This window comes from Agelaius tricolor, unplaced genomic scaffold, assembly GCF_023055355.1.
Source record: "Agelaius tricolor isolate 1412-34295 unplaced genomic scaffold, bAgeTri1.0.p SCAF_32, whole genome shotgun sequence".
Classification (NCBI taxonomy): domain Eukaryota; kingdom Metazoa; phylum Chordata; class Aves; order Passeriformes; family Icteridae; genus Agelaius; species Agelaius tricolor.
The window spans coordinates 3,725,040-3,750,905 of record NW_027269292.1 but is presented as its reverse complement, the minus strand read 5'-3'; the positions used below and the strand labels follow the sequence as shown (position 1 = coordinate 3,750,905).

Below are 25,866 nucleotides of genomic sequence, written 5' to 3'. Positions count from 1 at the left end.
AGAGCTGGTGTGTGAGCTGCAAATAAAAGCAGCTCCTCTGAGAACTGCTTGGGTAGCTGAAATGATGACTGCATTAATTACCACGAGGTAATTATAATCCCACCTGCTCCCTGGGGAGCTGTGGTGAAGCAAAGGCAAATCAATCAGGGGCCCAAATCAGGACAGCTGTTGCCATGTGTGGATGCCTTGTCCTCAAAGGGATGTTTGCCCTGGCTGCATCTGTCACTTGTCACCTTCCCAAAGTGCTGCTGCACCCAAAGAAATGGGGATGGCATGAGGAGACCAGGGCTGGACCCACAGGGTTACCTGCAAAAGTGGTTTTTATTACTTTTTTTTCCCCTCTTTCCCAAAAGAAGGGCATGGGATGAGGCAGATCTCATGGGAAATGAGTCAAGGCTGTCTCCTTCTCCGGGGACTTGCTGCATTTGCTGCCAGGGTGACAGTGTCAGACAGCAGCTGCCACTTGCAGTGCTCATTACTGGTCCCTGAGTCAGTGCCTGACATCCCAGCAGAGGTTGCTGCACAGTCTGATGAAGGACAGGAAATAATTCCAAAGCCAATTTAAAGCACCCTACCTGGGTGAGGAAAAAAAAGCCAAGCAAACAACCCCAAAGTGGAAGTTTGCTTAGAAATATTTCAGATCTTCCTCTTGCCCATCAAAGATGGCAAAAATCACTTGTCTCTTTACATACTGGGCAGGAATTTTGTGTCTGTGTCTGAGAGAGAGAGAGTTTGGTCCACATCTGTCCTATCTTTCCTATTTTTCCTATTTGGGGCCTTGATCCATTCCCCCTTACCTTGCTCCCCTATTCAGAACACTTCATAAACCCAGTGCCCATAACAGGGAGGCTTCCTAATCCACACAAAACATTCTGCAAAAATTTATATAAAACCTCATTAAAGCTTCAACATTTCCAGGGACACCTCCAGAAAAACACTCTTTTAACAGGATGCATTTGCTTCTCCTCCAAGTGTAACTGTGTCTGGGACTCTGACTAGGAATGATCTCAGGGAAAATCCACCAGAAACAGCTATAAAAGCAACCAGCAAGGGCAGAAGGAAGGAAAGGCCAGCAGTGAGAGCATCCCAAATCCCCTTGGATCATTTTCTGGTCCTTTTGGGATAAGTCATTTAGCATTCTTGTGCCTGATTGACACTAACATCATTAAAAGGTTGGTAATGAATTTCAGTGCTATATAAATCACACGGAAAACTATTACCCTTAATACCAGCGTTACGAGGCTTTAATAATTAATGTCATCTGAACCTGTTTCCAAAACATGACCTTTGAAATCAGATTGCTGTGGCCAGAGCCATCCCTCATCCTGCAGGAGCTGTTTCCAGCCAGCCTGGTGGCTGCAGTGGGGCTGTGGATGGCTCCAGGGCCATTTGGGGCAGCTCCCAGAGGGGCCCTGTGCTGGTGGAAGCTCCACTCCTTGTGCAGAGGATCCCAGGAAACACCAGGAGTGGGAAAGAAGCACTGCCAGCATCAATTCCAGCTTGTCTGGTTGTAGGGCACTGCCCTGCAGGGTGAAAGGGCAAAATGTGGGCACTCCCTGCTCTCTCAGACTCCTTCCCTCCTGCGTGGGGATGCTCAGATCCCCGGCAGCCTGGGGTGCTGGTGCCTGCCTGGAGCACCAAAGGCTGCACCTGGAAACCTCCTCAACTGGCCCATCCTCCTCTTTGACCAGCTCAGTTTAGCCCCCAAATGATGACAGAGGGTATTTTATTTTAAATAAAATCCCTAACTTCCATTCACACGTGTGCCTTTGTTGTTCTGTGACTCAGAGCTGCTCAGGGAGGCTGCGAAAGGCTCCACACATTTATGTTTTTTCAGGCTTTCACACAGCATGTGGGTGCTGGGTTAAAAATAATGTGGCACCTCTCCTTGAGCTTCCTCCCAAGCAGCAGATCCAGGCAGAGGGATGTGCAGGGGAAACAGCAAATGGAGCTGCAGCTCCAACAGCCCACAGAGTTAATTCCTTTAATTTAGTCATGGTGCAAGCAGGATGTGAAAACCCTCCCAGGGAGAGGGGAAGGGCTGGTGTTCTTTGGTGCTGGGAGTTTTATGTCTTTCCCTGTTTAGAGAGTTTGAAAAATAAAGCAACAACGCTGCTGGGATAAGGAGCAGAAGTTGTGCTGAACTCCTTCCACACCTCAGGACCTGGCTGGGAGAGCCCACCCCACCTGCACAGGGCTGGGAGTGCTCAGGTGTGCCCACCCCAGTGCTGGAGTGCTCAGGTGTGCCCACCCCACCTGCAGAGGGCTGGGAGTGCTCAGGTGTGCCCACCCCACCTGCACAGGGCTGGGAGTGCTCAGGTGTGCCCACCCCAGGGCTGGGAGTGCTCAGGTGTGCCCACCCCACCTGCACAGGGCTGGGAGTGCTCAGGTGTGCCCACCCCAGGGCTGGGAGTGCTCAGGTGTGCATCCCAAGGCCAAGATGCTGGTGCCAGTTTTGCTGCCTGTAGGGGGATGCAGTGTGGGTAAATGAAGGAGGTACAGAATGCAATCATATCCCCTAAAGAGCTGCAGCTGAACCAATCACCAAAGGTTAGGAGCAGGCCTGATGCTAACAGGCCACACCTGTAGCCAATAAGAACAGTGTTATAAAAGAGTGAATTGGTGGGAACTGGAGTCAGTTGGCAACTGCAAGGGCTAGGAGCAGTCAGTGCTTAGAGGAGCTGCCTACAAGAAACATTGAGGAGGTACAAAACTCTGGTGATATGGAGTCTTTGCACTATAATGATAATAGAACTCTCAATATACGAGACAACAGCTGCCCAGTGTGAAATACCCCACAAACACCACCCAAGAGAAACAAAAATCTCTAAAGTCTCCTTTAGGAAGTGGTTCCCAGCCCCTGGGAGCTGCCCTTGGGTTTCCCTGGGTGTGGTGCTGGGGCTGCTGCATCTCTGCCCATCCAGTGCCCCCCTGAGCCTCCCCCAGCCCTGCTGCCCACGAAATGACAAAAACAGCAAGAGCTGAGCAGCTGGCACAGAGCATCCCTCACCTCCCACACAAGGCACAGCAGCTCCAGCATCCCAGCTTGGTGCATTCACCTGCTCACTCCCCTCTCTGCTTGGGCAAACGCTGAAACCCCTGGCTGAGGCTGAGCTCCTCTCCCTGTGCCCAAAATGCCTCTCCCAGCCTGGTCTGCAGGTTAGATTGCTCAGTGGCTGTTGTCTGACACCAGATCAGAGCCATGGGTGGGCTCAGGGGTGGCTGCCCTTTGCTGGGTGGATTTGCTGTCCAAATAATTCAGCACAGAGCAAATCCGAGGGAGCAGGAGGGGAGGCAAAGCTGAGGTTTCATAGCAGCTGGTGGCCCAGGCTGACAGGACCAGACCTTTTATTTCATAATAACCTGAGTGCCTTCAAGGCAGCTTCTATTGAAAGGGAAAAGACCAGGAAAAAGCATCCCTGCAGATGTCACCTGTCAGCATCAAACCCTTGTAGCTGAAATGAGACGTGCCCACCACTCCCAGAGCACTGCTGCCAGCCCAGGGAGAGCTGCTGGAACAAATCACTTCTGTTCTGAGCCACTAATGAAGCTCAAATCCCTCCTCAGTAATAAGGTTTGACCTTGGGTGCATCCTAAAAGCTGCTGCTGAGGTGTCCATGGAGCTTCAAGCTTCCACGCTGATTAAAGGGTGCTACAAAAGGCAGCTGCAGTGCCAGGGGCTGGGACAGAGCCCAGCCCTGCAGAGTCTGGCACAGCTGGGGGACATCCTGACCTGGGCAAGGTCCCACCCAGCTTCACTTGGCCCACGTGTGGCTGTGGAGGAGGATCCACAGGAGGAAATAGCCTAGAATGAGCAGTGAAAAGTGAGGAAGGAAAATGATGCTGCCAGCTGCTGTTATGTGAAAGAATTAACTGAACCCAGCTATTGCAGGACTTGCCAAAGTCCTGCCCCAAGGCCTGGGGGGATGCTGAGAAGATGCAAAGTGCTGATTGTCCTGTCTGGGACAGCCATGCCAAGCTTCCATCCAAGAGAAGGATTTTGCACTTCACTGGTTTTTCCCATCATCAGGGAAGTTCATGGCATGGGGAGGAATTCTGGAGAGCTGCTGATGAGGTGGGAGGGCTGAGCTGTGCTGCTGGGGGTTTTGGGAGGCATCCCTGGTGCTCTCTCTGATCCTGGCCTGTGGGAAATGCTCCTGGTGATTGTGCAGTGCTTTGGGCAGGGGCTGCTGTGTGGGACAGGCGGCAGCAGCAGCAAATCCACCCAAGGGTTTCAGTGCATCTGCATGGAAACAAAGGGGAGGGGAAGAAACTGAAGCTCAAAATGTGTATTTCTAATTGATTATATGCATGGCTGCTGGGGGCCTCTCACACTGTGTGGTTAATTATGTCACTGTGTGAGCTGCAGCTTTATTTGTGCTGCACTCCAATGATCCTGCCCAGAGCCCAGGCAGCAGCAGAGCAGGTTGTCTGTCAAGAAAAATGAAGGTCTGCTTTGTTTGGGTTTCTTTTTAACAATATAGAGAAAAGAAGAACGATGAGCAGCCAATTACTGTGATAAAATCATCTACCCTGATAGCACATGGGGAACATCCAGTTCTAACAAGCCTCCTGTAGATTTGTGATTTTATTGGCAATTCCCTGCTCATGATCTCCATCCCAGGGAAGCCTCCTTCTCCTGGGATCCCCAGAGGGCATTGCCCCTCTGGATGCCTTTTCCAGTGCAGAATCCATTCTGCTGACCAAACCCCTGCTTTGTCCTTACTGTCAAACCCCCAAGGGATTTGCTGCTTTAAATTATTCCTCAAATGGGAATAAGAGCCCAGGAAAACATGCTGAATTCACTATAATTTAAGTATTGCTGCAACTTTGTGTGAAAGAACTTATATAATAAGTTATGGCATGAGTTTTGTAAGTATAAATAACCAGAAAGCTCTTACTGGGAGGCAGTTTTGTACCAGTCTGGATCTGGAACTTGCCTGTTTTGGGCTCTAGCATGTTCTGGTTGAAGAAATCCAAACCTTCACATCTGCATCAGCTTCTCAAATCAAGCAGAGCTCACCAAGCCTGAGCACAGGGCTCCATTGATTTCAAACAAGCCACCCAACAACACCTCCTGCGCATCTCAGAGCTCACTTTATTTTGGGTTTTTCTATTTCGAGCACTCCTGTTTTGCTAACTGGGGACGCCTCAGCAAAGATGCAGCACGTTTTAGCCAGGGAGCTGGGGACTGTGGTGTGTGAGCAAAGCCCCTGCAGAGAATGAGCTGTCCCTGCAGAAATTTCCATAGAGCCCCGAGCTCCAGGTGCTGGCATGGGCTCCATGAGCTTCCTGGGCTGGCACCATCTGCAGCACGAGTTCCTGCATGGTGGGTGACCCTTTTCTTGTCCTCCCTGCTCCATCCAAGGAAGTGTCCCATTGCTGGACACCTCCACGGAGCTGCCTCCTTCTTCTTGGCTCTGCCTCCCATTGTCGCTGTGTTTTGGCTGAATCACCCAGTCTGGCAGGGGTTTCCAGAGCACACGGCACCTGCCCCTGTGTCCCTCTCTCCTTTAGCCCTGGCTCTGTCCTGCCTGTGTCCCAGCCCTGCCAAGCTGGCTCTCCTCAGCACACCGGGCTCGCTGCCCTCCAGCCCTGCTGTGTCCCGAGCTGTGCATTTCACGCCGCTGCCCCTTCCCCGGGCCCAAAGGAGCGCTTGGAGCAGAGTTTGTGCAGGTGTGGGTGCAGGGAAGGGAGGAGGCACCGAGGGGCAGGGGCAGGGCTGGCTCCCACCCCTGCTCCCGCTCACAGCTCAGGGGCGGGAGCGGGAGAAGGGAAAGGAGGAAAAAAGCGGGGAATAGAGAGAAAGTGGGGAAATACAGGGAAAGGGTGAAAGGAGAGGTAGGAATGGAGGGATAGAGGGAAGCGAGAGGGGGGTGAGGGTAGAGAGGAAGAAGGGGTGGATGGAGAAGGAGGGAGGGGAGGGGAGGGGGAGGGAAGAAGGGGAGGATGGAGAAAGGGAAGGAGGGAGGGAGGGGACGGGGGCACGGAGGGGAGGGAGAGGTGGGCTGGCCCCGGCGGCGCCATGTGATGCCCTCTCCTCCCCGGGCTCTCCCGGCGCGGAGCGGAGCGAGCGGAGCATCCCCGGGGCCGGTGAGTGCCGGGACCGCCGTGGGGAGGGCAAGGCTGGGGCTCCCTCCGTGCCCGGGCCCGGCTGCCCCGGAGCGGGGAGGGGAACGGTCCTGGGATGGCTTCGAGGGGGCTCCGAATGGGATGTAAAGCGCTGAAAGTTTAAAGGCGAGGGAAGAGGGACCAGGTGCGGAGCCGCAGGGCTCAGGGCACTATCCCTGGGCTTTCCGTATTCCCCATGGAGCGGGACCCGGCCGGGAGCGGCGCGGGCACCGCCCCGGGCAGCATCCGCCGCATCCCAGCGAGCCCCGGAGGTGCCCGTGTGCCCTGCCCGGGGCTGGCACCGCTCGGGTGGCGGCGTTTGGCTCCTCCGGATTCCCCACGGAGGGACCTGAGCACGAGGAAGGCGGAAAATCCCCGAAATCCTCATCCCTGGGCTTCCCCCGCAGGCTGCTCAGGCAGGGGCCGTGTCTCGGGGGGTGCTGAGAGCATCCCCGTGCTCAGGGCGAGCTCGGAACGTTCTGCTCAGGAACGGATGCGTGCTTTTCCCAGGGAATGGGAAATCTGCGGGAAGACGGGCTGTGAATGTTTTGCAGTGTAGCAAAACCCTTGGAGAGGGGAGTGAGAATTGAGCGAGGATATCTGAGAAAAACCTGACCTGGTTCTTAAGCGGAGTGAAGGAAGTGCCGGGGGTGAGGGGAGAGGCTGGGTCGGATCCGGTGTTACCATAAGAACACGGAGCGAGCGGGGACCTGGCGCCTGTCCTCACTCCACGAGCCCCTTATCCACAGCCAGGGGAAGGTGGTGAGATGATGTGAGATGTGAGATGATGTGAGATGATGTGAGATGTGAGATGTGGTGCCTCAGCCGCCGCGGTGAGCAGGGAGGCTCTGTCAGACACGGCCTTGGCTCCTGGTAAATCGCCGGATGTTGGTGGAACTTCCCCAGCCCCTGGCACGGGATGCTCTGTGCAGCTTTCAGGGCTGGGGCTGCCAGGCACGGAGCTGCAGGAGCTCCTCAGGGGTGCCCAGGGACCTCAGCACCGCTGTCACCGCTGTCACCGCTGTGTCCCCGTATCCCCAAACCCCCCTGGGGGAGAGGAGTCCTCGTCGGGTGCCTGCGCGGTACAGGTGAGCCTTTGGAAAGGGCAGCAAGGGTGCTGCATTCCCTGAAGACAGCACAGCTTCAGCCAGAGCCCTGCTAAAGACCATTTCAGCTGTAGAAGAGAATTTCTGCTGAGTTTCCTGCAGCAGCAGTGAGTGCTGACCCAGGCTGGCAGCTTTGCTGGAGGAGCATTCCCGTTTCTCCATCACTGCTGCCCTTTGGCTTCACAAGTGCCTCGTGTCTGGGCTCCTCTCTGGGGCTCCTCTGCCGCCGTTTGAGCAGCACATCTCAGTCTGTCGTGTCAGGACCCACCTGAAAAGCCCCAGGGCAGGAGACTGGCGCTCAGCAGCCCCTCCTGGGCCATCACACCCTGCCCCGGGCTGCCCCAGGTGACAGAAATGCCCCTGCCTGGGGGCTTCTCTGATTCCTTGCTGTATTCTTGTAGCTGTTGAATATATTCATTGAGCTGAATGAATTTCCACCTGGCAGCATCCATAGCACAGCTTTTGCAGCTTCAGCTTTATTTATGGAGAGGGGAGGGAATATAAAGTACAAAAGAGAAATAATGCACAAGCCTGCAGAGATTTCAGTGGTATCAGTGAGCTGTGTGAGGCTGGAGTGAGCACCAGGAGCTGTTCCTAAATCAGCTGGGAAGACTTAAACCCCTGGTTTTACACCCCTGGGTTTAACATGGCAGTTTAAAAATAACTTTTGACCTAGAGCCCATCATCTGGTTATGTGGGGATCTTAATCTCACTGAAATTAAGGACAGTTTGGGTTCTAGGTGTGTTCTAGAAAGATGGTTTGGTGTCAAAGGCACAATGATTTTTAAAGCTGTTTAGTCACAACTTCTGATATTTGTAGTAAAGTATTTACTGGCAAAATGGAATTTGTGCAAGGACAACACACATGCCTTCATCAGGCTCAGAAAATGGGTTTTCACAGATGAGTGGAGTTTGTGTGTGGTCTTTTAGGAAGACAGGAATTACAGGGTTTTTTATTAATGAGAGAGCTATTGCTTATCAGTGAAAAACCTTGTTAGAGCTGTGTCAAGGCTGCACTGAGGGCATTATTGGGGCAGCACAGCAGCTGCATCCACTGACCCAGGACAACTTGTGGATAACTCATTTCCCCACCCATCAGTGCTTCCTGGTGCATCCCCATCCGCAGGGAGCAGAGGCTCAGGTCTGCCAGGGCAGGACCTGCCTGGTGGCCCTGGCTCCTTCCCAGGAGACACAGAATGGGGAGGACAGAGGTTCCTTTTCCCTGCAGCAGCTCTGGCTGGGAATATCAGGTCAGGTGCGGGTGGCAGGAGAGGGGCTGCTGGGTGGGTACACAGGGAACAGGAGAGGAGCACAGGCAGAGACCTGGCACACACAGCCAGGCCAGGTCTCACCTGGGAGGAGATGGAGAGGAGTGAGACCAAGCCCATTCCCTGCCTGTTCCCACAGAATTTGCCAGGATGTGGCTGCACTTCCCTGTGCTGAGCAGGACAGGTGAGCCCATGGCCTCCTGAGCACCCCGTGCCTGTTCTCAGGCTGCTCCACCTCCTGCATGGCTGTTCCTGCCCTGTCTGCCCTGTTAAATGCTGGAACTGGCAACAAATGTTGCTAAAATCTGGGTGGTAGAAAGTTTAGTACCTCCAGTGATGTATAAATACTTGTTATGTACATTAATATTATTAATTATGAAACCCCACAAGCTGCATAAAGCAAAGACCTTTCCCATGTGAAAATGGGACCAAATTTTAGTGGCTGCTCAGTGTCAGACCTGGGGAGCTGTGCATGAAGACATCACCAACAGCCTCCAAGGAGCTGTGTCCCAAAATGCTGGGGCAAAACAGCTGGAGCAGCTGCTGGCCTTGGTCACTGGGTTCAGTGGCAGCCACTGGGTTATGAAGTCGTTTGTCAGAGGTGTGGCTGACACAGCCCTTGTGCACTTTGTGCCATCATTTCAGTGCTCAGAGGCTTTGCAGCAGAGCTGGTTTCCAAGCAGGGAAGAGGGATTGCAGTCTCCTGGCTAACGAGGCACTGCTCCCTCCCTCCATCCATCATCTTTAACCACGCTGAGGGATGCAGGTCCCTGCAGCACGTGCTGCCTGCCCCGTGTGCCACTCTCTGCAGCCCTCAGAGAGCCCAGGGCCCCAGGCATTTCTGCCTTCCTCTCATTTATCTCTCTGCAAATGCTCATGAAACCCCTCCAGCACTGGTGAGAAGAGCGGGAGTGGGGGAAGAGCTGTGGCTTCCTGCCTCCCCAGCTCAGGTACCCACCAACACAGGGAGTGCAGGAGCTTTAATTAGCTCTTGATGCTATTTTTGCCTCCCAGCAAGCTTAATTTAGCTCAAGCTGTCATGCAGTGATCATTAAGGGGGAAAGAATTGGGGGTGTTGTCCCCTCTCTGCTGAGCAGCCTCAGCTCCTGAGCTCAGGCTGCACCTGGGGCTTTTCTTAGACCTTGCACAGTGTGAGTGTTTATAGCCCAGAGACATTTCATGGACGGCCCTTGAAGTGCTTACCCTGAGTTTGGGGGCTCTGCTCACGCCCACTTCAGTTCAAAACAACATCAATATCTTACAGAAGAGGTGCTTGAGTGCTTCAGTCGTTACCTGCCTTGCTGCTGGAAGGACACAGAAACCTTGAAAAGCTGCAAGGAAGAGGATTATTCTCCCCTTTTTAATCTAGAAGGCTCTTACAGGACTTTGTGCCAACTCAAATGATACTTGGAAGGGGAAAAGGGCCAGCTGTTAAAGCTTTAACAGCCCCCAGAGCAGCCCAGGTTGGTGCTGGAGTGAGTGGATGTGCAGGGCTGAGCCAGGGGCTCTCCCTCATGCCTGGGTCTGTCCCTGTGCCGAGGGCAGCACGGTGCTGCAGCCTGAGCAGGGTCACTGGATCGTTGGGGTGCTGCAGTTTGTGCCTTTGGGATCTGAATGCAGGCCCCAGGCACCCCAGGCAGAGGTTAATGGGCAGCACAGCCCCCATGGCAGTGAGGTCCTGCAGCTCCTCTAGCACAGTCCCCAGCTGCTCTGCTTTGCAGCATTAGCTATTTCCCTCTTTCACTGTGCTTTTGTAGCTTTTTGTAGGGTATTGAAACCAGCAGTTGGGCTCAGGGCCCTGACTGTGAGCATTCTGACACACTGTGGGTAGGAGAATTCTGTGTCAGATTTGGTAGGGAGAGAGGGCTTTGGGAAGAGCTCTGCAAAGGGCAGGGCTCAGCTATTGTTAGGGATGTAAACTCTGAACAGATATATTTAGGTTAGACCTGGAGAGCTGGACCTGGGTGTGTGGGCAATATTGCAAGCTCAGAGCTTTATCTCCGTTTTCCTCTCAAGAAATGCACTTTATGCAATTTTTGCACTTTGTGTAATGCTTTTCTACAACACCCCAGGGCAGGAGCTGCCAGCACGTGGATGCAGAGACCTGCCTGCCATCTGCCTGCCCCTGTGTCCCAGCACCCTGCAAGCCTCCTGTGGGTCAGTCAGAGGGGGAGAGCTGAGCCTGTGCCCTCCCTTCAGCTCCTGCCTGATTCCAGAGCCATCCCACTCCCAGCTCCTCCCACACCATCCAGCAGCTGAAGCCCTCAGTGAGGACCCTCATCCCTGCAGCTGATCTGCCAGAGCTGCTCTTCCCACCTTCAGCCCCATCACAGGCTCTCCTCCTGCCAAAGCATCGCTTCAGCTGGGTTAGCAGAGGTAAGAGCCTGAAACACCCAGGGAAAGGGAGACACGTGGGTGGCATGGCTTCTATAAAAGTTTTGTGGGGGATATCTCTGCATCCAGAAGGACCATGTGAATGAGGCTGGCTGTACACACACAGGCTGTGAACCAGGACCATGGGGCTGCTTGGTGGATGATTTTATTTGCTGGAAGCTGCTGGGTTCATCCCAAGCCATTAGTGTGAAAGAGCTGGAGCAGTGCCATCACTCCAGCGAGTGCAGCAGCCTGGCAGAGATGGCCAGTTTGGGAATTGGTCTGCTTTGAGGGCTGGGGTGGAAAATAAATCTCAGTAACTTCTCCTTTGACCTTGGGAATATCATTTGATCTTTTTGTATTTGGAGCTGAGGTGGGCTGAGTTATCAGCAACAACCTCTGCAAACCTGACCCAGGCAAAAGGGCAGGTTTTGAGCAGTCCACAGCAAAAAGGCTGGTGTGAGATAAAGAGGGAGAGGGAAGTGGGTCAGCCTTGCAGATTCAAGTTATGGTGCTTTCTATACAGCATTTCAAGTTATGGTGCTTTCTATGCAGCATTTCAAGTTATGGTGCTTTCTATGCAGCATTTCCATCGCTCTTGCACTGCCATGGCAGGATTTTTTTTCACCAAACTGTAAAAAATAACTCTGGCAAGAAATGAAGCACAGGAAGTGCTAAGGAAAAGCGAACTTCTCAGAAAAATTATGTAAGTCAAGTTTAAGAGAGAAAATCCCAAGTAATCTCATTACCAAAATCAGTTAGTGGTGAGCCTTGCAGTGTGTGAGCTCACATGTGGTTTCTTACTGATTATTTATCAGGTGCTCCTGGTGTGTGATGACAAGCACAAAATTAATAGGTTTGTTATTGCTGTGGCTCAATCTGGGATTAAATAACTCATAACCAGCCTTCTTTTTATTCATTTATTTATTTTTAAAGCTTCCCTGGAGAGCCTGTGTGCCCATTGATCCAGCGCTGCCGTGTCCGTGTGTCGGTAATGGCAGCGCCGGCTGCTGCTCCCAGCTGAGGGGAGGCTTTCAAGCCCAGTATTGATCCTTTTGAAGTTTGTTTGCTCATAGTCACAGTTACAAGCCCTTGTTCAAACTGCCATGAGATGGGCTGTTTTATTTCTTAATATCAGGCTAAACCTCCTCCACATCAAAAAGATTTATTTCTGCACTGAATTTTTCCAATACGTATTTTCTGTCTCCGAAACCGAGCTGACATTTCTGTGTGACACTAATGCAGCTCTTAAAGCTGCCTGAGGTATTTCAGTCTCCCCGTGTGCCAGGGGAGTTGGTGGGTGCCAGCAGCCTAGGACAGGGCACCTGGAACACTGTGGACCAGCTCCAACCCATGTCCTCTTTGGAAATTCCCTTTTCAATGAAAACAGGAGATGCTGCTTTTCTCTGCAGCCATCTCTGCTCTCTTCAGCTATTCTGTGGAACCAGAGCAGCCCTGTGCTCCTCTCCTGCCTGCAGCACACCTTTTCCAAGCTTCAGGAGGGACTGCTTCTTCCCAAGAAGTAATTCCAAAACCAGAGCTATCTTTCCCAGCTGCCCAGTTTTCCAGGTCAGGTTTGTGGATTTGCTTCTCCTGCGATCCCAGATGGAGCCGTGGGCGCTGCCCTCACCATCTCCTCCTCTTCCTCTCCTCAGCTGTGGTTAAAATCAGCTCCCCATGTGCCCCTCACACTGGTCCAACCTTCCCTGCCAACCCAAAGAGCCCCAGTTCAGCTGCCCTCAGGCTGCATCCTGCACACCCTCTTTTGGGACTGAAGAATTTGCACCCTTTGGGTGCTCCATGAGCTCGGTGGGATCATTCTGTTTCACCAGGGTTATTAATGACCAAATCAGCCTTTTCTGGCTTTGCTCTGAGGGAGCCAGGGTGAGCTGTGCTGTCTGAAGGAGAGTGACAGTGCAGTGGTGGCCTGGGCACGGTCCTGCCTGCCTAAGCCCTGCCAGCTCTGAGAAGTTTTGCTCTGAAAGAGCTGCTCTCCTTGACCTATTTTTTGTTCTCACATCCATGGCCTGCATTGTGTCCTGAGGAAGGGATCACACTGCTCGAAGGCCCTTTATTTTTAGCCAGCCCAATTTCTTGTTGCAGCTTAGTGGGATCTGGTCCTTTCAGTTCAGCTCCATCACAGCTCGTGCTCTCCAGCATTTGATTCCTCCTACCCAGGTCCCTGATGTTCTTTGTACATCCATTGCTCACTCAGAGGGTTTCCTACTCCCCTTTCACTGGCTTCATTCCTTCTCCTTTATGTCCTGTTCAGCCTCTCCCACTGCTCCAGATCCATGGCTGAATCTCTGGTTTCCCTTGGCTCTTGGTTTGCAGCATGGACCAGGCATTCACAGCCACAGGCCACCTCAAACAAACCCTCCACAAACAAACCCTTCCCTCCTGTCTGCTCTGATAACCTTGGCAGTGCTTCCCTTCCTCCCAAATGTCAGGAAATTGGAAATGATGTCACATAAAAATCAATGGCTTGGCCCTGCTCCTTCTGCCTCTACCCAGGGCAGGAGGGAGCTGCTGTTTTCTGGTGACCCAGAGCAGTGATTTATTGATGTGACCCATCCTGTTCAGGCAGCTGACCTGTGCTATATTCATTTTTCTCAGCCCACCCACATAGCCCAGAGCAGTGGCTTGTGCTTGGCATTAGGCCACAGATGTGGGCTCAGAAATCTGCCCAGGATATTTCCTTTCTGTGACTGTGGAGCAGCAAGTAAGGATTTACTCCAAATCTGGGTGAGCTGCATTAGAAACAAAGTGCTCATTTCTCCAGTGCTCATTTCATTCCCCAAAGGATTCAGGCCCAGCAAGAGCCATGTGCTGTTTCCATCAGCAACTGTTGCTCCAAGGCAAGGAGAAATTCATTATGAAGACTGCAGATTACATTGCAGACTGCCTTTATTATTCCCTGGACTACTACCAGAATGCACAGTGTGAGCAAAGGAGCAGGAGCAGTTCTGAGGTTCCAGTTCCTGGAAATCGTTGGGGCTCTCCTGATTTAATTTAAAATCCAGCTCCTGTTGGAAACCAAACAGCCATAGGAAGCATAACACAATTGATAAAGGTCACTGTGGACTAAATCCTTCCTGATGATCAGGCCAGCTCCTGTTCTTGTCCCTGAAAAACCTTTCCCTTGGGAGCCCTGTGAGTCCTCCAGGGGCTGGACCTGGGGCAGGTTTGTTTCAGGCAGAGGCTCTGCACCATCCCTGCCTGCAGGAGCGTCGGGGCTGGGACGGGCGGGACAGACGGACACGAGAGATCTCTGCAGCCAGGACATGGAACTTGGGGTTCATTGCAAAGGGCCCTGCTGGGAGCTGCCAGGCACAGCTCAGAGCAGGACTGAGAGAAGAGAGGGGCAGAGAGGATGGGAGGGTAAGAGAGCAAAAGCATAAGAGAGCGAGGTTCCTGTTACAATACAATCAATCTTCTTCTGTGTTGAATATTCCAATTCTCACTAACCAATCTAGTACAAGATACAAATCCTACAGCATTTACATACAGCCTATAAGAATCATTCCATTAGCATACTGTGTTACATTTTAAACCCTAAAAGCTCCTCTTTGGGCCCCTTCTGCCAAGCTGTAGGGTCTGCTCTGACCCTTGGGCCTGTCTGCAAGCAGAGGGTGTTGTTTCATCAAAAGGGGATTCCCTTCAGCTGGCCACACCATTGTTTTCCAGTTGATCAGTAACTGAGGGATCTCAAAGCTTGCTTTCATTTCAATCTGCTTATAGTTTCCATATTCTCAAAATCTTTTGCCAGACAATCATATTGATAAGGCTTTCCTGTTTCATCTTCCCCAACACCTATCCCTGTTCCCCATCAAATCAGCTTGGATTCTATGTTCCAGCAAGATAGAAATAGGCACCAGTCTCTAGCACACCCATGATCTCATGGAAATTGAAGTGTGAGAGGGAAAGGAATGAGGCAATTGAGAGGTGCAGCTTTGATGCCTGACCCCTGTCCCTGCTGCTCACATCACATCAACAGAAATGAGCCCAAATGGGTCTATTTTCCAGTGCCTGATATTGGTGGACAGCAAATCACAGGAAATACTTCATTATTCCCCTCTAAGTGTCTTTATCCGGACCTTCACATACTCCCCACTATGATTTTTGGCTCGTTATTAACTAAAATGTGCAGGGAGGATGGTTGTTGATGATACATGAGCCAAGAATAGATCCCAGCTCTTTCTACCATTTTGGCACCAAAATGCCAAGAGGGATGAGACACCCTGTAGTAAATGCTGTTCATTTTGAGGCAGCAACTAGAAAATATGGCTCTGGCTGAGCTAGGGAGAAGAATGGATGAGCAGGAGGATCTGTGTTTTGGCTGTTTGATTCTGAATCCAATGGGATCCATAGAGATGGGAAGTGGCATCTTCCCTGGGAAATGGGAGCTGCAGGGCTGATGTGCTTCTCTGCCCCACAGCCACCAATTTCTTCTCTGGCTGCTGTCTCCTAATTCTTCAGGGAGAAAAGGGTCTGAGCATACTCTCAGCACTTGGCTCCTTGCTCCCCTAGCAGGGAGGTATTTCTCCTGGGAACACATCTTACTTTCCTTGAGCTGAGGGAAGCATTAAATAACATTGAAAATGAGGCTGGTTAGCAAAGCCAAAGGTGGAGGGAAAGCTTGCAGGAGTGTGAGCTGGAGCACTTTCTTGGGCTGTCTGGAGACAGCAATCCCCTTCCTGTCGGTTGGAACCTTCTGGGAAGAGGCTCAGTGTGAACGTAGGAAGAGCCAAATCTTTAATTTCATATGGAAGGGAATTGTCAAAGCTGTTGCAGCGCTCGAGGGTGAGAGTACATCTGCTTCCTACCAAGATGTACTTGCCTGCTTTGGACTCGAGGTCAGATCTGATAATTAAAGACTCTCTCTCCTTCTCTGCCTTTCACTCAAGAATTTGATACCCTTCCAGCAGCATTCCCTGCTTTTCTCTCTTCTTGCTGCCCAGAGCAGTGAGCTGGAGGGGCAGGCAGACCTTGGATCTTGCATCTGTTCAGTAAATGCCTTTCTTTGGACTCCACAGTAACTACAAGTTTCCTCCATGTTAATCTAAATGAATCTGCTGCAAACACAACCCAGGATGGGTGTGGGGAGCTGGTGCTGTGGATTTGTGAGACAGAAGTGCTGGGGATGAGCACTGCAAGAGCTCAGAGCTCCCCAGAGCACTGGAGGAGCAAAAAACCTCTCTCAGCATCACCTACTCGCTTTCACCATGAGGGAATTATGGCACAACATTATCCTTGGAGGCTCTCAGGTGTAAAAGTACAAGCTGTGAGGACTTTTGGCATCTCTGAGAATCTGTGTAAGCAATGGAGAATTAATCTATTTGCATCTGAGGCACTAGAAGAATAAACACCCTCCTCCAGTCTGTTTGACCGTGTTGGAACAGAGAGTTGTCAGCTCCTGGTCCAGGCAGGATTTGTGTCTCCTGATTTAATCACTAAACCCACCACCCTTACTGCAGTGATAACAGCAACAGGACTTCTCTCCCAGGGAGTCTGCTCACCAAGGGGGCACAGGAGTGATGGAGCCACTCCTGAGGGTGTGAAACAAAACCAGTGCAGCTCTAAAGGGAGTCCTAGGAAGATGCAGCCTGCTTAGAAAGTCAGTAGCTTTTGTTGTCTAGCTGGATTTAGATATCTTTTCCTTACTGCTTGCAGTGCTGAATAGCAGCAGAATGTGCCTTGGAATATACATGACCTGGCACTTATCTGTGATTCATTCTGCCTTTACAGCAGCAATCAGTGGCACTATCTGCCTCCTTGCTACTCCACACAAGACCATCTCTCACATGGATCTTTTTCCTTTTTGCTCTTTTTCTTTTAATCTTCTGTTGCTGTGGGTTCCCCTCCACCCTTCCCCCCATACCAATTTCACTTTTTCTCCACTGCACCAAGAACTCTGATTTCTGGTGCTATTTTATCAGTCTGCAGGGCACCATAGGAACTGCTAATTTGCCCAAAGTAGCAAATGTGCAATAAAATAATAATAATTTAAAAATATGCTATACATAAATGACATGGGCATGAGAGAAGCTTTTCCTTTAAGGTTTTCCAAGGGCCTGTCTGCAGTTCTCTGTCCTCATTTCCCTGCCTCCCTCCAAAGCACAAGGTGGGTTTGGACAAGGGAGGGTAGTGGCAGCTCTGGCAAGAGCAGTACAACAACAAAAAACCAGATTATTGTGTCATGCCACTCTGCTTCAAGTTGTTTGATGATGTCATAAATGTAGCACGGCTTTTGCAAAATTAGCATGATCTCCTGATTGGTGGATCTACCATGGAAGTAGAAAAGTGGCAGTGTTGGAGGGGAGAGGGATGGTGGTGGGAGCTGCTCAGGGCTGGGCTTGGTCCAGCAGTTAAGAGCAGCTTTGTTAATCCTTGATCGTGGTGTCAGTGATCCTCAGCAGCTCCTGTGCCAGGGACTGGCAGCTCTTGATAAGGCTCTGCAGGGAGATCAGATAAGATGCTGCCTCCATCCTTGGGGGGATCAGTGCCAGCTCTGTCTGGAGCAGCAGGAATTCACCTGCAGCAAATCCAACAGGAGCCAAGGAAGGAGCTGCTCCCATTCCTGTCCATACTGTGTGTCTTAGTTTGGAAAGACAGGTGTCTGCTAAGGAAGGCAGGAGCCTCCCCTGAAATGGAAAATGTAAAACCCTCCCTCCAAATTGCTATGAATTTTAAATTAAGGGGCTCTCAGGCAAAAATATGGGAGCAGGAATAACAGTTCTTTACTAGGGAGGAAAATAAAAAGATAAAATGAACAATGCAGTAAACCAAGACAGCACTGACAGAGTCAGAACACAGCCTGACACCCTGTGGGTCAGGGTGTTGGCAGCAGAACCATTGGAATTGTGGCTGCAGCCCTCCTGCAGTGCCAGGGCTGGTTCTGCTGGAGCAGGGATCCTGGAGAAGTGTGCAGTCTCTTCCTCTGAAGATCCAGTGGAAGGGGCAGCTGCTGTTCCTCTGGGAAATCCAGTGGAGAAGCTGTGCTGGTGTTCCAGAACCCCAGATTATATCCAGGCAGGAATGCTTGGCTGGTGTTCCAGAATCTCCAGATTATATCCAGGCAGGAATGCTTGGCTGGTGTTCCAGAATCTCCAGATTATATCCAGGTAGGAATGCTTGGCTGGTGCTCCAGAATCTCCAGATTATATCCAGGCAGGAATGCTTGGCTGGTGCTCCAGAATCTCCAGATTATATCCAGGTAGGAATGCTTGGCTCCTCCCTCTGGGCTCACATCTCCCAGTGGGATGCTGCAGTTCTTATCAGCCATGCAGTGACATTCAGTAGCTGTTATCAGCAGATATTGCTGTCTGGGGAGGCAGGAGATGTCCCCCCAGAGGGAGGAGTGGTTGCAGAAGAGATAAGGAAAAACTGCTCACTTAACAGAAGACAGCTGCCATCCAGATGGCAAATAGAATACAATTTGCTTGGCAATCCAGGACAGTGTGCCATTCCCCATCCCGTCTGTGCCGTGCCATTCCCCATCCCATCCATGCCATGCCATTCCCCATCCCATCCATGCTGTGCCATTCCCCATCCTGGCCGTGCTGTGCCATTCCCCATCCAATCTATTCTGTGCCATTCCCCATCCTATCCATGCCGTATCATTCCCCATCCAGTCCATTCTGTGCCATTCCCCATCCCATCCATGCTGTGCTATTCCCCATCCCATCCATGCCGTGCCATTCCCCATCCCATCCATGCCGTGCCATTCCCCATCCCATCCCTTCCGTGCCATTCCCCATCCAGTCCATGCTGTGCCATTACCCATCCAGTCCATGCTGTGCCATTCCCCATCCAGTCCATGCTGTGCCATTCCCTATCCCGTCCATGCTGTGCCATTCCCCATCCCGTCCATGCCGTGCTATTCCCCATCCTGTCCATTCTGTGCCATTCCCCATCCCATCCATGCTGTGCCATTCCCCATCCAGTCCATGCTGTGCCATTCCCTATCCCGTCCATGCTGTGCCATTCCCCATCCCATCCATGCTGTGCCATTCCCCATCCAGTCCATTCTGTGCCATTCCCCATCCCATCCATGCTGTGCCATTCCCCATCCAGTCCATTCTGTGCCATTCCCCATCCCATCCATTCTGTGCCATTCCCCATCCAGTCCATGCTGTGCCATTCCCCATCCCATCCATTCTGTGCCATTCCCCATCCCGTCCATGCCGTGCCATTCCCCATCCCAGCCTGGCATGGAGCAGCAGTGTGCTGGGGTTTGGTTCAAGCTCTGGCTGTGTCAGTGATTCTTCTGACGGCTCCTCTCAATCCAGGGCAGAGCTTTGGGGGCTCCGTGCTGGGCGCTCCTCCCGTCCCATCCCGCGGTGCTGCCGATGCTGTTGGCGATGAGCGCCTGCAGCAGGAAGGCGCTGACCCTGCTCAGCTCAGTGTTCGCCGTCTGCGGCCTCGGCCTCCTGGGCATCTCCGTCAGCACCGACTACTGGCTCTACCTGGAGGAGGGCATCGTCCAGCCCCAAAACCAGACGGCTGAGATCAAGCTCTCACTGCACTCAGGGCTCTGGAGGGTCTGCTTTCTGGCAGGTAGGGTCAAAAACATCCCCTTGGTTTGTTGTGTGTCAGTGTCACCTGGCAGCAAAGGGCCAAGAAAAATGGGATTTTTAGAGGCTCTGTCCATCGCTGCTTCCAAACTCAGGCACAACCTTTGGTAAACAATGTCATCTCTTCATGCCTGACTGTAAGAGCCCAGAGGATAAATCTGCCTTTGCACACAGGCTTAGGTGAGTTTGCTGCTGCCTGCCAGACCCCCTGCCCTGTTCCAGAGTTGCAGCCATGATGCCTTGGGCAGCAGCTAAAAACTTTCCATTTCATCCCTGCAAAATTCAGATTCAGGTCAGCTGGACCGTTCCCTCCACCTGTGCCAAGTTTGATGAAGCAACTTGGCTGCAGGGACAGAGCTGAATAGAACCCAAGGGAATGGGAATCTCAAAGTGACCAACCTGAAATGTCACAAAGTTTCAGCTGCTTAGGAAAAGTCAGGGGAGAAGTGAGGAGCTCTGATACGGCCCCTGGGATGATTTTAAACCCCCTGGCTCCAGAGTTCATGTTTTTGTTCACATCTCCCATAGGTGAGGAGCGTGGCCGGTGCTTCACCATCGAATACGTCATGCCCATGAACATCCAGCTGACCTCTGAATCCACAATCAACGTCCTGAGTAAGTGATTTGGTGGGGTTCCACCCTTTACATCCGGCAAATCACTGAGTCCCAAGCACTAGGGACCCTTCCCAAGAAATCTCCTTTGTGTCCTTGCCAAAGAAGCTCTGAGTTCCTTGACAGTGCTGCCATACAATGATGCAACTATGTTTTTTACTATGGGAATTGCCCAGAGTTCTCATAAGCTTTTGGGGACATCCCTTTCTAATGGCAGGATGGCCACGGAGGCTCTAAGATGTACAATTTCCTGTCACTGGCTATTCAGCACTAATGATTATCAAAGTGTTTGGCTTTCTAGTCTCCTCTCCATAATTTACAGCTGTATTTATTCCCTTGCAATTTTACACATTATATAGCAGGATGAATTGAGGATGGAGTGTCACAGCTCTCATGATGAATTCTGCAGTCATTTCTGAATTAATAAATAGAAGTGTTTTGAAAACACTTATGCAGTGAAGCTAGAGAAAAATGCAGGTTCTGGTGGTTTCCTATGCAACATTTCACACAGGAACCCTCAGAAATGCAAACATCAGCAGAGTCACCACCATGGAGGTGGGACACTGGCATAGGTTGCCCAGACAGTCTGTGGATGCTGCATTCCTGAAAATGTTCAAGGCCAGGTTGGATGGAGCCTGGAGCTACCTGGGATAGTGGAAGGTGTTCCTGCCATGGCAGACAGTTGGAACATATGGTCCCTTCCAACCCAAACCATTCTGTGATTCCATGTTTTACTCAGCTCATTAGCAAGGAGAGAAACTCAGACACAACATGGTCTGAGCAGGAGGGTTGGAACCCTCTCACACAGCCAAGCACATAACTCACACTATTTAGGGAATATTAACCTGTTCCCACTTCCCTCTGCTCCTCTCTCGTCAGAGATGATCCGCTCTGCCACCCCCTTCCCTCTGGTCAGCCTCTTCTTCATGTTCATCGGCTTCATCCTGAGCAACATCGGCCACATCCGGCCCCACAGGACCATCCTCGCCTTCGTCTCAGGGATATTCTTCATCCTCTCAGGTGAGATCTGCAAGCCAGGCTTTCTCCTGACAGCCCTTGAGCAGGGAGCACATTGGATTTGGTAGCTGCTGGAGCTCTCCTAACCTGCCCTGGTGGCTCCTTGTCGGACTCATCGCTCCCAGTTCAGTCCCACAGCCTGATCAGACCTTGTGGGATGGATGCAGAGCTTTGTGGAAATGTGGGGAAAGGCTGCCCAACCCATGCAGGAGCAGGTGCTGGGGGAGAGGATGCTTCTTGTGAAACATCAGTCGCAGAAGAGATCTGAAACTTCAAACTGCTCAGTTGGGCTGTGTCTACATGAGAAAAGTGAATATTTTATTCATGGTGTTGTGCAAGTGCTATACAAATAGCTGTGACAGCTGAGCTTTGAAGCAGCTCCTACTGGAGCCAGATCTCTCCTCCCAGTGCTCACATGTTTCCCTGAACAGGGAATGTTTGACTGGAATGAGAGGAGTTCCCTGGGTTGGAGCAGCAGGAGCGCAGCTCCTTTCCCCAGTTATTACAAGCACACTCCCAAGTTTTTTTACTTTCCCCCAAAGCCAGGCCTTCAGGAAGGTGCTTCTTCAGCAGCTTCATCCCTGAAGCATTTCCCACTGTCCTTCCCCAGGTCTGTCACTGGTGGTGGGGCTGGTCCTCTACATATCCAGCATTAATGATGAGATGCTCAACAGGACCAAGGACTCGGAGTCGTTCTTCAATTACAAATATGGGTGGTCCTTTGCCTTCTCTGCCATCTCATTCCTTCTCACAGAGGTACCCGCACCCTGTTTGAAGTGTATTCCATTCCCAGGGGTGGGCAGACTGGGGCTGTTGGCAAAAAGAGGGCTCAGACAGGGTTTAAGGGAGGGCTGGGAGGGAAGAGGGGTGAAGGGGACATGTAGGGGGACAAACCCAACCTGGAGCACTGGTGGGGCGTTTGGTCACAGTTTGGTGCCAGGCACGAAGAGCAGAGATGTGGCTGTGCTGCATTATTCGCTGCACAGATCCATGGGCAGGGAGGTGACGGCACTCGTCACCTTTTGATGCACTTTTGAGCATCAGCACAGCCCAAAGCAGGCGATTTCTGTGTTGTCCCCCGCGGGTGGCCGTGCACCGGGGGCGGGGAGGTTCTCAGGCCGTCTGTCTGTCCCGCAGAGCGCCGGGGTGATGTCCGTGTACCTGTTCATGAAGCGCTACACGGCCGAGGACCTCTACAGACCCCACCCCGGCTTCTACCGGCCCCGCCTGAGCAACTGCTCCGACTACTCGGGGCAGTTCCTGCACCCCGACGCGTGGGCGCGGGGCCGCAGCCCCTCGGACATCTCCAGCGAGGCGTCCCTGCAGATGAACAGCAACTACCCAGCCCTGCTCAAGTGCCCTGACTATGACCAGATGTCCTCGTCCCCGTGCTGAGCCCCCCGGCCCCGCGCCCCTCCGGCAGGCGCCGCGCCCCGGCTCCGTTTGTCATTTTTTTAGGCCGCTCTTTTCTGGCCAATTCTCTATTTATAGGAGCGTAAATATAACCAGAGAGATTGGTTATATAACCAATAGTGTAACCTAGAGAATTGGGATGTTTCCCTTTCTTTGTTTTTTTTTGGGGTTGTTTTATTCCTCCCTGCATAACTAAGAATCTCTCCAAAGTCCTCCTCTCTCAGCTCATCCTGCTGAGCAAACAGCAGTTCTGCCTGGGGGATAAATCCAGGGCTGGACTCAAGAGCAGGAAAAAGAAAATAGAGTAGAACTAAGGGAAAAAAAGGTGTATTTTTTGGTGTAGGTAGGTAGGTAGGCTGATAAAGTTTGTGCATTCAACTGTATCATTGAATTCTATATTTACTGGCCCGAATGCCAGCAGGCATAAAAGATTTGTGTAACTTTCCAAAAAACCAGCATTAGAAAAATATAAATTTTGTCTTGACTGAACACTTATTGGTTGGTATCTCTCACTGCTGGATATCACCTCCAGGCAGGCTGGAATGGGAAATAGCCATCCTTCCATGACATCCTTCCATGGACACCAGCAGCTTGTTGTTCCTCCACGGCCACTTGGAAACTGTTGCTTAAATATCCCATGTTAGACTGGAGGCAGTCTGGGATGCTGGGCTGGAGGGATGGCTCCAGCACCCAAATTTCCTCTGCCATCCTATAGAAAGGAGGCCTGAAGCATAAATGGGAGAATTCTAGTGCAGCATTGAGTGGAAAACAACCTAAACCTTTCCCATGGGAAACATCAGGTGCAGGATTTAGAGGAAAGAAGTTATTTCAGTGAAAGGCAAGACCCCAAACTGGTGTAAAGCGATGTAGCTGAGATCGTTGGTACAAATCCACTGCAGCAAAATAGTTGGCTTATTTTACATTTTGGCAAGAAAATGGTATTTTTGCTTTTTTTTTTTTTTTTTTTTTTGTGTGTGTGTATTTATTTTGAGGTTTTAAGTTTGAAAATTTCATATGATGCTTTGGCATTTTGGCCTTAGCCAGCTGCCAGGGAAAAACACCACTGCCACTGAGGGAAAACAAAGGGCAGGGAAGGAAAAGGCCGTGATCCCTCATGCAAGCCCCAGCTTGTCACCTTGTAGGAGAAAGAGCTTTGCCCAACTTTATTTCTGTTCTTGTTATTTTAAACCTTTCTGAAAATTTCCATTCTGCAGAAAAAAAGCCAGTCTGGGGATTCTTGGTATATTTGAGCTTGTTTTGTGTTACTGTTAATTAAAAGAAATAGAATATATGCAGTTTTAACCTCATTTGTAGCACACTGCGTAATGAATGTTCGACCTCTTGGTTGTTATTATTTAATATTATTATTTATTATTTGCTATTAAATATTTATTATTTATAAACTCCTCCAAAGCAGGGTGCAGCACCACTGTTTGCATCCATTACAACACCCATTCCACAGGACATCACTGCAGAAGTGTATCCAGCCAGCTCTGGAACAGGATTACTCCTCTCCACTTCCTCCAGAGAAGCAAGTAATGCATATTTAGTGTATATCTGGGTAGATTCCTAATTTGCAAAGCTTTAAAATCAGGGCATCTTTCTGTAGACACAGTTCTATTCACCCTCAGTTTCTGTATGACCCCTGAGCATTTTTGTGCTCTCACTGAGCCCCAGTTTTTAAGAGCTACGTGACAGGTTGGCTGCTGGGAAGGTTCAGGCACTAAAGCACAACCCAGCCCCACCCTCCAGTAACAAATCTGCTGGTCCTCACTTGCCCCAGCCTGACAAATTCTCAGTTTTCCATCAGGATCCCCATATTCAGTGTGAATTTGGCTCCAAAAACCCACTGCAGTTCACAAGCAATCCTTTTGAGTTTCCCAGGGGCTGATCTGGTTTGCTGGGCTTGATGCTGGTGGTTTTTTGGTGGCTCAAGTCTGTTGCCTTTGCATGTAACTCTTGATGGATGCTGACATTCTCAGTCCTTGTGGGGGAGATGTTCAGAATCACCAAAACTGCTGATGGCCAGAGCCACAAGGGCTCTCCCACGGCCATGTTCCCCTCACTGGGGAGTCATCCTGTGGTTAATCCTGTGCAGCACCATGAGATGTCCCTGTCCCCAAGTGGAATTTTCCTTTGCACTGATTAAATACAGAATTATTCATTTTATAAATTTAAATGTTTGCCTACACAAGTAGAAGAAATTAGAAGAACTTCATGCTCTCCTCAAGGCCCCAGAAGGTTTAGCAGAGTCTAGGGGCAAATTAGAAAAGTAATTATTTTAATTCATTGGAGAGATTCTCATCATGTGGCTGCATTTGTAGCCTGGGAGTTCACACATTCACCCAGTGAGCACAAGTGCAGGACTGACAGAAAAAAAAAAAATCTGTTAAAAGAAATGTTTGCTGTTGGTTCAGTAAATGCATATTTGAGGTAGGCTGATGTGGTGTTTGCCAAGCACAGGCAGCAATGGTTGTGCCTCTGGGTGCTGTCCTGTCCCTCCCAAGGTGCCTGCTGTGGCAGCAGCTCTGGCTGTGGGTGGCTGTGGACCTCCCAGGGCAGTTATCACACCTCTGTGGGCCCTGGAGAAACTTTTCCAGAGCCTTGGATCCTCGGAGCCCTGGCCTGGGTGAGGGGCTGGGGTGAGCCCAGCTGCCCTGCCAGGCTCACTTGCCCCAAGAACCACCCTGGATCTGCAGTTCTCCAAGCAAGAAATGCTGAGTAAGTACATGCAGCACCCCCTTAGGACACCCATTAATGATTTTATCACCTCTTCTAATTACCTGGCGTGGTTTTACCCCACATCCTCCCTTCTTGAGGAGCAGCACTCAGTCCCCTCCTGCAGTCTCTCTCCCACCCACTTCAGTGATGCCCTCTCACTGGGTTCTGTGTCTGTTGCTTTGACTGCAATAAATAAAAAGTGGAGTTTGAGGGTGAACTACCAATTAAATGAGAGGTTTTACCCCATGAGTCCTCAAATTCACCCGATGGGATGAGCCAAGCCTCCCCCAGGCCCGTGGGAAGGTGACTGCTGTCTGACACTGCACAGAAAATGGTTTGTACTGAGAAGCACAAAAATCTTGTTTTGCATGAATGACTAATTGGTGTCAGAGTTTTTGTGCACAAGGCTTTGGCTCCTTGAACTACAGCAGAGTGAGATACTGGGATTAAGGGTTAAATAAAACCTGATCCGGGTGCATTCCCTGCTCCAGGTGCTGCTCAGGCTGCAGCAGGTGAAGGTTTTCTGTCCCTGCCATCAGCAGAGACACACACACCTCCATCCCACAGCCTGGGTATCCTGTGGATCCTGGGGATGGATGGATGGATGGATGGATGGATGGATGGATGGATGGATGGATGGATGATGGATGGATGGACGGACAGATGGAT

General features: G+C 51.2%; 1 protein-coding gene across 2 annotated transcripts; it reads left to right on the top strand.

The window, feature by feature from the left end:
• The first annotated feature begins 5,958 nt into the window (after positions 1-5,958).
• On the top strand, positions 5,959-23,783 carry CACNG5 (calcium voltage-gated channel auxiliary subunit gamma 5). 2 transcript variants are annotated; one of them, XM_071451231.1, is made up of 7 exons: positions 5,959-6,093; positions 10,558-10,861; positions 19,150-19,417; positions 19,963-20,049; positions 20,926-21,066; positions 21,674-21,819; positions 22,201-23,783. In XM_071451231.1, exons 3-7 carry the CDS (start codon positions 19,210-19,212, stop codon positions 22,456-22,458), a joined length of 840 nt encoding a protein of 279 aa, XP_071307332.1. In that variant the 5' UTR covers positions 5,959-6,093; positions 10,558-10,861; positions 19,150-19,209; the 3' UTR covers positions 22,459-23,783. The 2 variants fall into 2 exon arrangements, with proteins under 2 accessions (XP_071307332.1, XP_071307333.1); XM_071451232.1 differs by having other exon boundaries at positions 6,007-6,093; positions 10,563-10,861.
• Positions 23,784-25,866: the final 2,083 nt, after the last annotated feature.